The sequence below is a fragment of the Panthera uncia genome, chromosome D4, assembly GCF_023721935.1.
Source record: "Panthera uncia isolate 11264 chromosome D4, Puncia_PCG_1.0, whole genome shotgun sequence".
In the NCBI taxonomy this organism is placed as follows: domain Eukaryota; kingdom Metazoa; phylum Chordata; class Mammalia; order Carnivora; family Felidae; genus Panthera; species Panthera uncia.
The window spans coordinates 91,328,094-91,344,856 of record NC_064807.1 but is presented as its reverse complement, the minus strand read 5'-3'; the positions used below and the strand labels follow the sequence as shown (position 1 = coordinate 91,344,856).

Sequence of the window (16,763 nt, the reverse complement as noted above, 5' to 3'; positions counted from 1 at the left end):
AAAATTTTATTTAATTTATTTTTGTAATTTACATCCAAGTTAGTTAAATAGTGCAACAGTGATTTCAGGAGTAGATTCCTTAATGCCCCTTACCCATTGAGCCCATCCCCCCCTCCCACAACCCCTCTAGTAACCCTCTGTTTGTTCTCTCTATTTAAGAGTCTCTTATGTTTTGTCCCCCTCCCTGTTTATTATTTTTGCTTCCCTTCCCTTATGTTCATCTGTTTTGTATCTCAAAGTCCTCATCTGAGTGAAGTCATATGATATTTGTCTTTTCTGACTGACTCATTTCGCTTAGCATAATACTCTCTAGTTCCATCCACGTAGCTGCAAATGGCAAGCTTTCGTTCTTTTTGATTGCTGAGTAATACTCCATCGTGTATATATTCCACATCTTTATCCATTCATCTGTCAGTGGACATTTGGGCTCTTTCCAGACTTTGGCTGTTGTCGATGGCGCTGCTATAAACATGGGCGTGCACGTGCCCCTTCGAAACAGCACACCTGTATCCCTTGGATAAATGCCTAGTAGGGCAATTGCTGGGTCGTAGGGTAGTTCTATTTTTAGTTTTTTGAGGAACCTCCAGACTGTCTTCCAGAGCGGCTGCACCAGCTTGCGTTGCCACCAACAGTGCGAAAGAGATCCTCTTTCTCCGCATCCTCGCCAACATCTGTTGTTGCCTGAGTTGTTCATGTGAGCCATTCTGACAGGTGTGAGGTGGTATCTCCTTGTGGTTTTGATGTGTATTTCCCTGATGATGAGTGATGTCGAGCATTTTTTCATGTCTGTTCGCCATCTTTGGAGAAGTGTCTATGCATGTCTTTTGCCCATTTCTTCACTGGATTATTTGTTTTTTGGGTGTTGAGTTTGATAAGTTCTTTACAGATTTTGGATACTAACCCTTTATCTGATATGTCATTTACAAATATCTTCTCCCATTCCGTCAGTTGCCTTTTAGTTTTGCTGATTGTTTCCTTCGCCCAAATTTTTTTCTTATATTGTTACTGTTTTTTTGTGTTTTACCGAAGGAATTTCATCCTGCCCCCAAATCATGAAGATGTTCTTCTAAACACTTCATGCTTTTACCTTTCCTTTTCAGTTCACAATCCATTTAGGGTTGCTTTGGGTTATAATACAAGATAGAAGTCAAGATTCACTTTGTCTTCAGCGACCCAGAACCCTCCTTTAGAGAGACTTGAACTTGGCCCGCTGCTGTGCTGACACCTTTGCCAAAAGTCAGGTGCCCAGGCTTGTGTAGGCTGCCTTCTCTTCTGGAGGAAGATTCTAGGCTGATGGCCATTTTCTTCTAGCACTTGGAGGTTTTCATCTCCTCAGCTTCCAGTGTTTGGGAAGAAGGCTGTCCAGCAGCCAGGCCAGCAGTGACTGTCCAGGCCAGAGGGGGAGCAGCAGTCTGGCTGGATGCCCACTTCACCTGTGCCCCACAGAGCCACAGACCCAAGTGCAGATGAACCACCCTGTTTCCCCTCCCTTCCTGGACCTGCCCACTGCCTGGCCATAAGCAGACCCCTCCCAGGGACAGGGTCGGTCACCACACTCCCGACTGGCCGTAGCCGTAGCCTGTGCTGTGGGAGACCAGGGTCTCCTCAGAGCCCCCTGAGTCCAGGCAGGGGTGTCTACAAGGAGACATGCACTAGTGGGCAGGCAGAGCCCAGCCTGGGGTCCCCGGAGGGCCTCAGGGCTGGGCTCTTCGGTGTTCCTGCAGCCAGACACAGCCTGCGCGTCACATCACGTCCTGCCTGTCCAGGAGGCGGTCGAGACATGTCGCTGCAGTGCGCACAGCAGGGCCCACCCTTGCAGGCGCATGATGCAGCCCAGCCCCAAGAGGTCTCCCCTCCTCCATCGGGCCCATGCCGGTGACCAACTAGAGCTGGTAGCAGGAGTGCAGGCCCCCAACCTGACCCGCTCCCTCACTCCAAGCCCCTGAGAGGAGGAGCTTCCCTACACCAGCAAGTTTCTGTCACTTAAGTCCGAGCTGTCCATGCGTGCCCATGGCTCATACCAGATAGCCATATCTCAGTAGGGACACCATCATCGTAGGACACACCCCCTATTTTGGGTGCCTCTAGAAGAGCAGATGCTGCCAGTTAAAATACGATGCGGTGATTTCTTAGCTCTCACCTTTTAACTGTCTGCTCTTGGAGAGCTCTGTACAAGCACAGGAATGAGAAGAAAGCCCTCAGGACTCCTGGGTCTTCTCCATCCCTGGGTTGTGGGTGCTCATCTGCGGCCCCCAGTGCACGTGAGCCCCTGGTGACCTTTCTGCGGACCCTGATGCTGGGCCTCCTGGTTGGGCGGGCCCTGACACCTGTGTCCATGTAGACATCGTAGATGAAAGATGCATGCTGATTTCAGAGACAACAAAATGTGAAAAGAAGCATCTCCACATGCGTGACTACACCACCACACCATATTGGAACCCAGCCAACCTCACTCGTGTGGATTTGGGGAATTATATTATCTTGCATTTTACAAACTGTGCTTCCCCTGCCCCCAACACACACACACACACACACACACACACACACACACACAGTATCAGTGTTGCAGAGATATGTCAGTGATGCAGAGTGAGGTTCAGAGAGCCCCCTGCTGCCACCCGCTGAGCTCTTGAGCTGGCACAGCCCTCTGAGCTCCTCTGCTCAGCACCTACTCCTACACCAGGTGATCTCAGCTGTCCAGAGGGTCTCCTCTGTGCACAGAGGGAAGTGTCGCCCAGATACAGGCACTTCCTCTTTGAAACAAGAAAGGCTTCTCATTGTTCTCAAGAAGACCAGACCTCTAGGGAGGGAGTGGGTGCTCTCATCTGTGGGGATGTGGGCTGCCAGGACAGCTTTCTGTAATTTATGTGTGTGTTTTCAGGCCCTGTCCTACTGCTGACCAGTGACAACATCAAACAGCGCCTTGGCTCTGCTGCTCTGGACAGGTATACCAGCCTCCGTGTGGAAAACAGTCTGGCCGACCCTAGCTTCTTGCTCGCAGCAGGTCCAAACACAGCCTGGCATCTGCATCCCCCACGTCCCCTGGTGTTTGTGTCCCTCGCGTCTGCAACCCCTGCAACTGTACACCCCCATGTCCACACGTGCCCTGGCCTCTGCACCGCACCATGACCGTGCCTTCCAGTATCCACGAGTACCGGCTGTCCAGCTGGCTGGGGCAGCAGGAGGACATCCACCGCATCGTGCTCTACCAGGCGGACAGCACGCTCACACCGTGGACCCAGCGCTGCATCCGGCAAGCCGACTGCATCCTCATCGTGGGCCTGGGAGAGCAGGAGCCCACTGTGGGCGAGGTAACCGGTTGGAGCTGCCAGGGGGCGGGGCCTCTGTGGGCGGGGCTGCCGGAGGGCAGGGTGGCAAGGACAGGGGTGGTGGAGGCAGGGCTGCAGGCAGGCCAGGTTCTGGTCGGGGGCCACTCTCCTCACAGCCCTGTTTCTCTGTCTTTTCCTTTGAATGAAATATTTCAAGAACCCAGGAAAAGACATAATAAAAGCCGACACCCATATAGCTTCTCTTCATGATTTGAAACGTTTTGCTGTATTCACCTGTGGTGGTGGTTTTAGCACAAAGCAGGGCAGGCGCCCTGAAGTGGCCCGCAGGTGGCCTCTCGTGAAGTTGAGTGTCCTGAGTTTTACTATGAGGTATACAGCACAGCTTCACAGATCTACATCTGATATAAATAGTGCCCTATTTTATATCACTGTGAAATGTCCCTTTTCCCTCAACACTTAGGTGTTTAAGATTTATCCATATTGTTTCACCGGGTTCTGTGGCTGTTTAGTTTCCTATTTGTGAGTACCCCACCATCTGTCTGTTCTCAGCTGTGAAGTTACGTCGTCAGCCCACTTTGTTTCCAGCTTCAAGGGTATGAAGTGTAGGCTTGCCTTCCCTTAGCACACATTCCCCATCTCCTTCCTCTCTGATCCCAGGGCAGCTAAAAATTACCCATCTCTGAAGCGGGCTCCTCTTCTGCAGGGAGAGATGCAGGGAGTGTTTGCGGACACATCATTTGAGAAGGTCACAGTGTGTGCATATGCGGAGGAGGTGTTAGGAGAACGGACGGGGGACGGCCTCTCCCTTCCTGTACACCCCAGAGCTCCCTGTGGCCACCCTTACCTAGCTCAGCGTGCATCAGGCATATGGCCGGGCAGACCCCTGGGTCACAGCTTCGAGAGCCGAAGGGCAGCTCACACCACGGCTGAGCCGGCTCACAGAACCAGGGTGCCACCTGCCAAGGCCCTGCCCTCAGCCCTCCTGCCCGTGTGCGGCAGCGTCCGGAGCGGGGCCTCTGTCCTGCCGAGGCCTCAGGCTCTGCCCTCCTGCAGCTGGAGCGGATGCTGGAGAGCACGGCCGTACGAGCCCAGAAGCAGCTGGTCCTGCTGCACCGGGAGGAAGGGCCCGCACCCTCCCGCACCGTGGAGTGGCTGAACATGCGCAGCTGGTGCTCCGGCCACCTGCACCTGTGCTGCCCGCGCCGCGTCTTCTCCCGGAGAAGCCTGCCCAAGCTGGTGAGGCCCGGGCGCTGGGCTGGACTGACGGGAACTCCTGGCCTACAGAACACAGCCTTCCTGACTTGTGATTGCCAAGCTCATTTCCTTCTCGCTCCCTCTCTGGGTCTCTGTAGTCTGAGGTCGCTGGGGTGCTGATAAGGGGAGCTTGCTTCTCTGTAAGCTTACGTTTGCTTGAGTTGATCTTTGGGAGCAGCACCTGGGAGGTTGTTGATGCAGCCCCCGTCCGTGAGCAGGTGTCCGTCTTTCGGGTCGCAGAGGGGAGGCACGTAGCCTGACAGAGACATGCTGGCACGCACGTACCTCCACGGGGAGCCTGGGGGAGAGGTCACCAGAGCCTGCCAAGGGGGAGGAGGGAGCCTCCTCAGCCCTGGGGGCTTTGCGGGGCTGGGGCCCCACAGGCTGCCCACACTCCACAGCCTATCTGGCCCCGCGACTCAGTGAACAGTGTCCTGACAGTGGCGGCTGTGCCTGGGAGCCTGTGCCCTGGAGCACCCTCCACCCTGGTGGCTGGCAGGGTCTTAGCTGGGGTTTGGGCTTGGTATCCCTCTTGGTACAGCTCTCCTGGGGCTCTGTGGTCTCCTGCTGGACGTGTGGGTATGTAGTCCATCTGCCCACCCTGTCCCCTCACCCGTGTGCCCTGTGAGGTCCTCTTCCCAGGCATGCCTAGGCACCAAGGTGCTGCCAGCATCAGTATCAGACAGACCCTGCTGTGTCCTGGAGAGGGCTTTGGGTCAGGAGTCGAGGAGGCCACCCCGGTCAGGTCACAGTGTGTACAACTTGGCCTAGCCCTCCCTGTCTGCCGACCCCTCTCCCAGGTGGAGATGTACGAGCGAGTCTTCCAGAGGCCCCCAGATCGGCACTCGGACTTCTCCCGCCTGGCTCGGGTGCTGACTGGCAACGCCATCGCCCTGGTGCTTGGGGGTGGAGGAGCAAGGTGAGTCCCCACCCCATCCCACCCACAGCTGCGTGTCTGTGTGTGTGTGTGTGTGTGTGTGTGTGTGTGTGCGCACACGTGCACGTGCGCATGCGCACTCTAATGCTGACCAAGAGGCCTCTGAGCTGGTCCCAGGAGCAGTCCCCATAGATAGGCCCAGTGCATGACCAAGCATGTTTCCGCCCCTGGGTGCACATTGCCAAGCAGTGCTTCCCATAGGCACCCCCAGGTTTTAACGTTTGCCAGTGCAGTAGATTTGTTCTGATTGTCTTTGCTAGAAGTGTCTGCTTGTCTGTTAGCCATTCACGCTTCCTCTGAGAACTCTGTTCTTGTCCTTTGCCAGTCTTCCCATTGGGCTGCAGGTGAGTTTCTTTCCATTTTAATACATACTTTATAGACCAATGTCCTGGTGTGCTTGCAAACATAGCACAGCGTTCTTCAGTTCTGCGGGCTGATCAGTTCCTTACAGGACTTTTAACCCAAATAACTGCTACCCTGTGTTTGTCATTGTGGCACACGCCTCCTTCCTCCTGAATTTAAAGAGGCATATACACCTGGAACAGACGTGGAGCCCCGGAACACAGTGAGGAGGTGCGAGCAGTGCCTCCCACAACACCTGTGCTGGGGGTGCCCTGTGGGGTGGAGTCCCTCACGCTTCCCCCCCTGCTCTGGCCGAATGAGGTGCGCAGGGCCTCCTGAGCACTATACATACACCCCACCCCCCAGCCCTGCTGGTGCTGCTGGCCTCTCTCCCGTGGGCCCTGCAGAAGGTGCCTGGCTCAGCATCTCCTGGTTCCAAGGACATCCCTTTCAGAGTGAGCTGGAGGAGGGGCGGGGCGGGGGGGGCTCGGAAACATTAAAACCTCTTAGGAGTATCCCCCCTTAGGGGGGACTCTCCAAGGTTTTGTCTCCTGCCTGTGGAGCCAGACCTGTGCTTACACCTGGCGAATTAAAGTCAGAGATGCCGTCCAGCCTCAAGGTCAAGGGAGACCCAGACTCTCTTCTCTAGAAAAGATCGGGATAATGCAGAGGAGCAGTCCAACCCCACTGTGTGCACTTTCCACCTGGAAACCTCTGAGGCCTGGCGTCTGGCCTGAGGCCCTTCCTGACAGGAGGGTGTGTAGACACACAGACCCCACCCCTGCTCACCCCAGCATGGGGAGTCGCCGCCTCGCTCCAGGGTGTCCTGCTCACCCCCAGACTTGGCCTGCCCCGAGTGATGCGGCACAATCCGAGCACCCTCTGGTGCCATGCTTTTGCTTGAAAGCTGAGCCAGTCAGCCTGGAGAACGAGGTGATTTACCTAACATTGCCTGATGGAGGGCAAGACCCAGGCTACTTCCTGTGGGACTAGGACAGTGAGGTGGCCCAGAGCTGACCCAGACTTGGACCTGGTTTGTAGGCCAGGATGATGTGATCAATGGCATTTAAAAAAATTTTTTTCTCATAAGTTTATTTAGTTTGAGAGAGAGCGAGCGCACGTCTGTGCATGGGAGCAGGGAAGGGTCAGAGAGAGAATCCCAAGCAGGCTCTGCACCATCGTTGCAGAGCCTGACATGGGGCTCAGTCCCGTGAACTGCCAGATCATGACCTGAGCTGAAAAACCAAGAGCCAGAAGCTTGACCGACTGAGCCACCCAGGCGCCACGATCAACAGCATTTTCAATGAAAATTTAGTTTTAGTCAAAATAATACTTAGTTTATAGCCACGTGGCCATTGCCTTGAGGCCATCGTCTGCTGTCTCGCCTGGCACCAAACCCAGAGACATCCCAGAGAAGATCACTGGGAGCATAGTCATCTCTCTGCTCATCTGCATTTCTCAACAGCATAGCCATTCTGTTCTTTCAGTTTTAGATTATTGAGTTCCTAACCCGTCCCCCCACCATACACACACAGTTTATCTGTCCTTCATTCATCTGTCTGTCGTCGGCCATCCATCTGTCCACCTGTACATCTATCCATCACCTGTCTTCTGTCTGTCTCCCTCCTCACCACTCAGTTCCCAGTGTGGTTCCCATGCCGGTCAAGCTAGTTGTCACCATTTCTATTACTATGACGTGGTGCTTACTCAGGGCTCAGTCACACCACATTGCATAGTATGGCTGTATTTCCTTCCTCGGAGTTAATAATTGTTGCAATTGCCATTTTCTGTTTCCTGGGGGTCATTAATTGGTGCCCAGACACTGCTCTGGAGCATCAGCCTCCTGTCAGCTTGCTCGCCATCTCTGGTGGCCTCTGCTTCACCGTGTGTGGGAGCCACCCCCTCCAGGTCTCCCGGCGCCTCTGGGCTCTGCCCGTGATGTTGTCTTGGAGTTTCCCTTAACTGTTATCCTGGGAACTTCTTGGTCTCTCTTCTGCATTCAACTCCATTTCCTGGATTCCATGCCTTCCTCTTTCTTGACATACTCCTGATTTGGGTAGCGTTCATACTCTAGACACTTCCTTAAGAGAAGACATCTGGGAAGTAAAAGTTTTAAGATTCTGTGTAGCAGAAAATGTCCTTGATGACAGTCTGGGTGTGGAATCCAACATGGAAGTAATTTTCCCTGAGAATTTCTAAGGGGGTGCTGCCATTGTCTTTCTAGCTTCCAGTGTCGCTGTTGAGATGCCCAATCCCACTTTATTTGTGAGGTCTGTTTCCCCTCTGGAAGCCGTGGGGGGAGTCTTTTCATTTCGGTCCTCGAAGGGACTTGGTGTGCCTTGGTGGCAGTGTGTTCATCCACTGGGCTGGGTGGGCCCCAGCAGGCCCTTCCGAATTTGGAAATCGTGAACTTCAGCTCTGGGGCGTGTTTTATGTTCTCCCACTCCGTCCTCTCTTCCAGGAGCTCCTGATGATCAGAAGCCAGGTCTTCCCTCTCCCTCATTTTCCATCCCTGCCTTTTTGTTCTACTTTCTAGATGGTTTTTCTCAGATGGATCTTCTAATTGCTCTATTCTGCTAAAGTATTTCTAATGTCTGAGTGCTTTCTTCATAGTTTTCTCTCCTTCTTCCGCTAGTGGAATACTGAATTTCTCTGAGAATATTCATGCAGGTGTTTCCTGGCTTCCTTAGCTTTTCTGTTTGTACTGGCTTGTGTCGCACACTGGGCCCAGTGTGTGAGGTTGTCTGTGTGCTCCAGGCCACATCGGCAGCACTGCTAAGTGTATTCCATTGTCTGCCACGCTTTGCTTACCCCGCTCCTCCTGTTGATGGGCACTCGGGTTAATTTTTGGCTTGGGAAACAGCTATAACTGTTCTTGTACAAATCTTTTTGTGCATGTATGTTCTTTTCTCTCGGGCAAATACCTAGGAGTGGAGCTACCTGGTCATGGGGGACGTTGTGCCGTTTTACACCCCCACCAACACTGTTTGAAGTTCAGGTTCCCACATTTTTGCCAACCCTTGGTATTAACCTCATTTTGAATTGTTCTAAAGGGTGTGTGGGGGCATCTGGTGATCTCCCTGGGGCCTAATGAGGTCACGTGCTCACTGGCCCTTTGTGTATCTCATTTTGTAAAGTAGTGTTTACATTCTTATCCATGTTTAACTGGTGGTTTGTCTTTTGTTATTGATTCAGAGGAATTATTTATATAATCTGAATACAAGTCTTTTGTCAGATAATATTTGGTAGTAATTCTGTCTCTCAATCTTTGACTTTTTGTTTTCTCAATGGTATTTTTTATGAATAGTTTTTAATTTTTATGAGGCGTGATTTTCCATTTTTTATGGTTACTGCTTCCGGTCTGCTGGGCTTCTGAGAGTTCTTGTCTATCCTAAGGTCACAAAGGCATTTTGCCTTCTTCTAGAAGCTCTGTGACTCCAGCTTGTGCATTCAGGTCTGTGAACCACCTGACACGTCTTGTGCCGGTCAAGGCTCTGTTCTCCTCATGTGGTCATCCAGCTGAGCCAGCACCTTTGGTTGTAGACCGTCCCTCCCCCGTGGCTGCTGTGTCCCCCACCAGAGCCCGTGGGCTCTGTCGTGTCTGTCCTTCACGACACCACTGCCACAGCTTTATGGTAAATCTTGACATCAGACACTGCAAATTCCTGAGTTCTGTTTTTTTCAAAATTGTTTTTGGCCCTTCTAGGTCCTTTGCTTTTCCATATAAATTTTTAGAATCAGCTAAGTATTTTATGGGATTTTTTTCCTGTTGTAAATGTTTTCTTTTAAATTTCACTTTCAAAGTGTTTGTTGCCAGTATATAGAAATACAACTGATATTTGTAAATCGATGCTCTGTATCTTATAGCCGTGCTAAATTCACTTGTTCTAATGACTTTTTTATTTTTATTTTTGCATTTCCTATATACACAGTTATACCTTCTGAGAATAGAGCCAGTTTTTGTCTTTCTTTCCAAAATACGTGTATGTCTTTTGTTTCTTCTTCTTGCCTTGTTGCACCGGTTAGACTTTCCAGCACGGTGCCGAGTGGAAGTGGGGCACACGTCTTGTCCTGTCGCCCGTGGGAGGGGGAGCATTCGCTGCCGTCATCGAGTGTCACCTCGGCCGTGGTGTCTATGGTGCCCTGTGTCAGATGGAGGAAGCGCCCTTCTTTTCTTAGTTTGCTGAGTGCGTATCGTGGATGGTTGTTATTGTGTTTCTGTCGAGACGATCGTGTAATTTTTCTCCTTTATTCTGTTAATGTGGTGAATTGCATTGATCCTTAAATAAAGACTGATGTCTTCTGAGGGTAGACCTCTTGGCCCATGACGTGTTGCCCACTGCTGGACTCCCTTTGAATCTGTGTGAGGTCGGGCTGCACGTGGGTGTGCTTGCTGGCTTCAGAGTGGAGTTGGGAAGTGCCTCTTCCTCTCCTATTCTCTGGGAAGTTTTATGTGAAATTTGTGTTACTCTTCCTTATACGTTCAGTAGCACTCACTAGTAAAACCATCTGGACATACAGTCTTCTTTGTGAAGATTTAAAAAGGAAAGGTTCGGTCATATTGATGGGTGTAGTACAATTCAGATTCTCTTGTCAGTTTGGCACACTATGTCGTTCTAGGAATATGTCCATTTTATCTGAATTTTCCTACTTAGGCACGAGGTTCACACCTACTTCTCACTTTTGTAACTGAAGCATCTCTGCAGATGCGCCCTTTCTCACTCCTGACACCCCCTCCCTGCCTTTCCTTTTCTCGCAGGAGGGGCCGGGAGTTGGTCCTTTCCGAGCACCATTTGTTAGCTTTGTTGGTCCGCTCTACTGAGTCTTTTGTTTTTCTGCCTCATCAATTTCTGCTCTTACCTTTATTATTTCCGTAATTTGACTTGTTTGATTTAAACTGTTCTTTTTTTCCTAAGTTAGGGGTTGTAGATGTTGTGTTGTGACCTCAGGACGGAGAGGCCAGCCCTCCTGGGCTGCACCAGAGCACCCTCTGTCCAGACGTTTCCGCCTATCCCCTTCTCTTTCTGGACTCCTGCCGGATCCCACACATGCTCTAGGCTCCCGTACGTCTGTTCTAAGGAGCGGTCTCCATGTCCGTTCTGGGGTGTCCTGGGACTCAGTGAGGATTTTCTTGTGCCATCTCCATGCTTCATGGGTCTCCAGTGAGCCTGGTCTGCTGCTTAACCTGCTGAGTGAGGTCTTTATCTCAGACACTGTATTTTCCACTTGTAAGGTGGTGGTTGGCTCTATCCTGTAGTTTCCAGTTCTGTGCCAAATTATCAATCTTGTCTTCAATTTCTTGAAAATTTTTTAGCCTGATACCTGAATATTTAATTTTTTTGTGGTGATATTAAATTTTGTTTTAATTGTGTTAAAATAAGCATGCGGGGCGCCTGCATGGCTCAGTCGGCTAAGCGTCCGACTTCAGCTCAGGTCACGATCTCGCGGTCCGTGGGTTCAAGCCCCACGTCGGGCTCTGTGCTGACAGCTCAGAGCCTGGAGCCTGCTTCAGAGTCTGTGTCTCCCTCTCTGACCCTCCCCTGCTTGTTCTCTCTCTCTCTTTCTCAAAAATGAATACACATTAAAAAAAATTAAATATGCATGCCATAAAATTTCCCACTATAAATATTTTTGAATGTGAAATTTAGCTGCATGAAGTACATTCACGATATTGTGCAACCATCACTACTCAGCTCTGGACCGTTTCCATCTTCCCAAACTGAACCTCTGTCCCTGTTACACCGTAGCCTGCCCCCACACCCCCCAACCCCAGTCCCCAGCCTCTGCTCTCTGTATCTGTGATCTTGACCCCTCCAGGTCCCTCATGTGAGGAGAGACCTTGTCCTTCTGTGTCTGCCTTCATTCACTTAGCGCAGGGTCCTCAAGTTCATCCATGTGTTAGAATTTTCTTCCTTAAGGCCAAGCAACATCCCTTGTACGTGCATGCCACACTTTGCTTACTCCCTCACCCATCACACACGTAGGCTGCTTGCCGCTTTTGGCCCCTGGGACTCTAATCATGGTGGTTGTAGAGCCTGCGTTGTGTCTGCTTCACAACTGCTGAGGCTCTGAGAGACATCCCGGTAATGGCCGCAGCCCCTCTTTGGGGCCATGTCTTTGAGGCAGGCACTGAGGAGGAGGAGGTAGATGGGGATGACTGTCTCTGGGTCCTTTTGCCAGCACACGGCAGGTGCTGTTCCTGGCAACAGTGCTTACTTCTGCTCTGTGCTCCTGCTTGGCGTAGAGGCTGTGCCCAGGTTGGCATCATCCGGGCCCTGACGGAGTGTGGCATCCCTGTGGACATGGTTGGAGGGACGTCCATCGGGGCCTTCATGGGCGCCCTATACTCCGAGGAACGGAACTACAGCCAGATACGGATCCGGGCCAAGCAGTGGGCTGAGGTGAGGGGCCTCTGCCCTCCCTGGAGCTCAGCACCAGGTCCCTGTGGTGCTGTGGGGGGCGGGAGGGCATTGGGACCTTTGGCCCCTGATCACGCTCTGCAAGGCTCTGGCCTCAGATTGGGGTTTACAGGGTGGTGAGGGAATGGGGAGCACAAAAGAGATAAGGACATCAGTGTTGGGAGGTTTGGCTCTGGTTGGTGCCTGGTCTTCATTTATAAAGGTGACTGAGGACAACATGGAGAGGTCAGCACCACCGGAAGGAAAGTTTAATGTTACCTGTAGTTGCCCACCCTACAGGACCACATGGGAGCACCCATGCCTGCGAGGCAGCGGAGAGGAGCAAGGGGAAGGCTGAGGCCAGAGCCTTTATGGGGTTTCTATGGGAAAGGCAGGGGAGGGCAGGGTAAACAGCTTCGGATGGGCTTTTGGAATAATTCCAGCGGGCTTGCCGTGTAGGGGCCGTCCCCAGTTGTCTGGTGCCTGGGCCTGGGTTGGTTCAGGCGGAGGATTATTGACCTGGTGTGAGAGTGTGACATAGAAAGGGGGCCGGGGGGTGTGGGCTCTGGATCGCTCGGTTTGCAGGAGAGACGCTCCCAGCGGGCGAGGCTTCTGCTGTCTCTGAGGATTGGCTAGCCCTGCGAGGGGACAGCCTCTCCCCGGGTCTGTAAGACCCCACATGCCAGGGCATCAGGAAGATAGAAAATAAGAAAAAAGTGCTAATAGCTGGCCGGGTGATGAATGCAGGCCAAAAAGCCCGCACTGTAAGTGAGCTCGCTGCAGCAGCTCCCGTGGGCAGACTGGAGCCTGGTGGGGAGGCCAACTCACCCCTGTCCTGAAGGTACAGATGCCGTTTGCCCTTGTCACAGTTCTGCTTGCTTTCCTTGGGGCGGGACGGAGCCCTGGCTGAAACCATGAGTGGGGTCAAAAGTGTTCAAGTTCTCCTTTTAAAAAAGAAAAGAAAATTGTTCACCTTCTATGGCAGAAGGTGTCAGAGAAGGCTATCTGCCCCATCCATGTGGCCCCAACTCTGTTCCAGAGACCCCTCTTTCCCTGAAATGAGCCACCCCAGATGCCCCTCAGTGGGCCGCTCCAAGGAGAGGTCCAAGAGCAAACACAGCTCGTCACTAAGGATGGCCTCTGAGAACAGTGGGTGTAGGCACAGTGTGCTTCAGCCTCAGCTGAGGGTCTGCTCACAGGCCAGGAGGACACCTCCCTTCCCCACCTCTGCTGGCCCAGTGCAGGTGTGGGACTGGCCAGGGAGCTTTGGGCTTGATGCCCCCGTTGTCCTCAGTGAGCAATGGGCTGTGGGACTCTGCACGGCAGGGCAGAATGGATCCCATCCAGGACGGCCTCTGTCCTCCCTGTCTGCGTGGGCCCTTGGCCTCCTGCCGTGCCGAGGGGATGTGATTGTGGGGGCCGCCAGGCTTGACTCTGCAGGCTCTCTGGTGCTAGGCAGGGGCTTCTTCAGGAGTGAGGCCTTGCTAACCAGGGAGGACCCTGGGGTGTCCTGTGCTTCTGGGTCCCTTTCCCCTAGGAGCACACGTGTTCCCTCTGTTTGAACAGAGTCTCCACTCTGTTCATCTCAGTGTGAACACACTGGGGGGCAGCTCCCCCTCAGCTGGGGGCCCACCCCTTGTGTGGCCTCTGTTTTAGGCTTTTCCATCTGTTTCTGTCCACACAGAGGCAGGGAGGACCTTTCCTCTCTATCCCTGACTCTTAAGAAGGTAGATAACCTTGAACCCAGGCATTCTTGGGGCAAGGCCAGTGCTGCCTGGTCAGTCACGTGTCCTCCTCGCAGGTCTAAGAGGCCCACGTCCTCACTGAGGAAGGATGAGCTTCAGTCCCACAAGAGAGGGAGGGTGGGGGGCCTTCATAAGAGAGAGGACCCTCAACAGGGCCCTGTTTCCGGGACCCTGTTGTAGGGCCTGCCATGCTGGAATGTGAGGGTCAACCCTGAGCGTTCTGGGGCAGGGCGGCTCCCCCTCCTGGAGAAATCTTGACGGGTCAGGTGTTATTGCCTTTGGGGACCTCAGGGGGTAGTGGTCCCTGCCACTCACCTGCCAGTGTGGGTCCCGGATGGAGCTCCGTCCTCAGCTCGGCCTCCTGAGCAGGCGTCAGCAGGCACCCTCACAGGACCTCAAGGCCCTGCTGCTCAGGCCCTGGAATTCTCTCCTCCTGGGGGACTCCTCAGGACCCTTCCCAGACACCCTTGTTCTGTTTGCAGGAAGCACAGACGTGTGCTGTGTCCCTGCTCCCTTTTCTGGATTTGGGCTCCTGGCTGGGTCCTGTGGGATCACCTTGCCACCCACGCCAGCAGGTGGGGGCGGGGTGTGAGCCCCTCATCCTCTGCAGGGGTCTCACGTGTGCCCCATCCACTCAGGACATGACGTCGATGGTGAAGACTGTGCTGGACCTGACCTACCCCATCACCTCCATGTTCTCGGGGGCCGGCTTTAATAGCAGCATCTGTAGCGTCTTCAAGGACCGGCAGATCGAGGTGCCCCCCAAAGCAGGGACCACCCTGGGGTGCCTCAGCTGGAGCCTACAGCCAGCCTGAGCCTGACTTGTGTCTGGGTGCTTGGCGTCCTCCTCATCCCCTCAAGCCCCTGGGCCTACAGGGTCAGGGAGCTGGCCGTCGGGGAGGATGTCCTAAGTCCTGCCCCCCACCTTGCAGGACCTATGGATCCCCTACTTTACCATCACCACAGACATCACAGCCTCTGCTATGCGGGTCCACACGGACGGTGAGCACCTCCTCCTTGGGTGCCCCTTGATACGGGCTCAGGCGTGCACAGGGCACAGCCCCCCACTCAGGGCAGAGGGGTCAGGGGAGGGACATTGAAAGAGCACCTCCAGGGGGGACGGGTTGCAGGTAGAGAGCGTGGCAGCTCCTTGAACTGGACGAAGCACCAAGATGACCTGGAGGAGGCAAAACACTCAGGGAGATCTGAACACAGAGGTGATCCTGCTGTGAGCATGAAGGAAATGGGGAGGGACCATAACCAAGAGCCTAAAAACACTGAGAAGTCCAAACTGGACACAGAAAGGTGGAGAAAACTTTGTGAACTGGGAGCAGAGAGGAGTGAGGTGAAGGGCCTGCTTGGGCCGTGGGGTGTAATGAAGGGCACATGCAGGGCATGTGTTTTTATGAGTTCGAGTCGGGAGGTAGTGGTAGACTGCTTGGGCCGGGGACCATGAGAAGGCTGATGCACGGGTGGCAGCTGAGGGCCCTTTTCCTGGGCAGAGCGGTTTGTGAGCTGATTGCATGTGTCTCTCTGGAGGTGAGTGGGACGACGTGGCTCACACAGTGGAACGTGGAAAGACTGCAGAGCCAGCCTGGCCTCCCTCGTGGAGGAGAAAGAACAGGAGGGGTGTCTGTCTTCAGGCCTGCGGCCATCCGCCAGAGTCAGACGTGCAGACTTCAGGACCCAAACGCTAGCAGGGCTCTGAGCTGAGGGTCCAGGGCAGGAACCCACCGTGGGCAGTGCGAGGCTCCCCTCCCACAGGCCCTGGTGACCTCTCCCCCAGCCCCCCGACTCTCCCTCCCCCAGGCTCCCTGTGGAGGTACGTGCGTGCCAGCATGTCTCTGTCAGGCTACTTGCCTCCCCTCTGCGACCCCAAAGACGGACACCTGCTGATGGACGGGGGCTACATCAACAACCTCCCAGGTGCTGCAGTGGGTGGGGAGGGGCTGCCCCCACCCCTGCCTCAGCCCCCTCCACTCCCGGGAAGGCCAGTGGCACGTTTTCCTCAGTGTTCCCTGGAGCAGGGGGTGGGGGGTCAGAGGTGCTCCCGGAGCCCGGAGAACAGGTCCAGGCACACACACACAGACGCACGCCCTCGTGCACACATGCTCGGGCACTGTGTGCTCCCAGCATATGGCCCTGTTTGTCGGCTCAGCAGCACTCAGAACAAGGGCCAAGTAGAGGAGCTGAGAGCAATTATGTCCCATCTGTGCCCACAGTCAGAACTAACAGCCAGAAAGTGCCAGGTCTGTTGTGGGTGAGGCCCCTCCCCTGGGCACACCTGTCACCTGTTGGACAGTTCTGTGCACTAGGCTGCCTCTCTACAGGCCCAAGGGGAGACCCTCTGGCTCCCAGTGCTGTGCAGGCTCTCTCCCCGTCCCTCCCAAGCCCTGTTCCCACCCGGGGCTCTATGTGCCTGTCCTGGGTGGTGACCAAGGCTGTCTTCTCCCCAGCGGATGTGGCCAGGTCTATGGGGGCAAAGGTGGTGATCGCCATTGATGTGGGCAGCCAGGATGAGACGGACCTCACCAACTATGGCGACGCGCTGTCTGGGTGGTGGCTGCTGTGGAAGCGCTGGAACCCCTTGGCCACAAAAGTCAAGGTGGGGGGCATAGCTCTGCACAGTGCCCAGGTCATCAGGTGCTCCTCTGTAGCTTCCCTTGAAGTCTCTCCATGCTCTCATACCACTGACCCCAAGATGGGCGGTGTGCTGCTGCCCAAATGCCTCCCGTGGGCGGGGGAGGGTTGTAGTGCATTCCAGGCCCCGAGGCCAGCGGAGCTTGCTCACTGTCCT

At 54.1% G+C, this 16,763-nt stretch overlaps 1 protein-coding gene across 6 annotated transcripts in view; it reads left to right on the top strand.

The window, feature by feature from the left end:
- PNPLA7 (patatin like phospholipase domain containing 7) overlaps positions 1 to 16,763 on the top strand; it is a 63,616-nt gene that overhangs the window by 44,861 nt on the left and 1,992 nt on the right. For 5 of the 6 annotated variants that reach the window (XM_049632465.1, XM_049632499.1, XM_049632491.1 and 2 more), the window contains 9 exons: positions 2,882 to 2,945; positions 3,143 to 3,311; positions 4,344 to 4,526; positions 5,345 to 5,463; positions 12,068 to 12,224; positions 14,605 to 14,721; positions 14,899 to 14,968; positions 15,776 to 15,892; positions 16,423 to 16,571. In XM_049632465.1, the coding sequence (XP_049488422.1) occupies positions 2,882 to 2,945; positions 3,143 to 3,311; positions 4,344 to 4,526; positions 5,345 to 5,463; positions 12,068 to 12,224; positions 14,605 to 14,721; positions 14,899 to 14,968; positions 15,776 to 15,892; positions 16,423 to 16,571 (1,145 nt within the window). The remainder of the gene's footprint in view (positions 1 to 2,881; positions 2,946 to 3,142; positions 3,312 to 4,343; positions 4,527 to 5,344; positions 5,464 to 12,067; positions 12,225 to 14,604; positions 14,722 to 14,898; positions 14,969 to 15,775; positions 15,893 to 16,422; positions 16,572 to 16,763) is intronic. The other variant, XM_049632483.1, reaches the window with a different exon arrangement.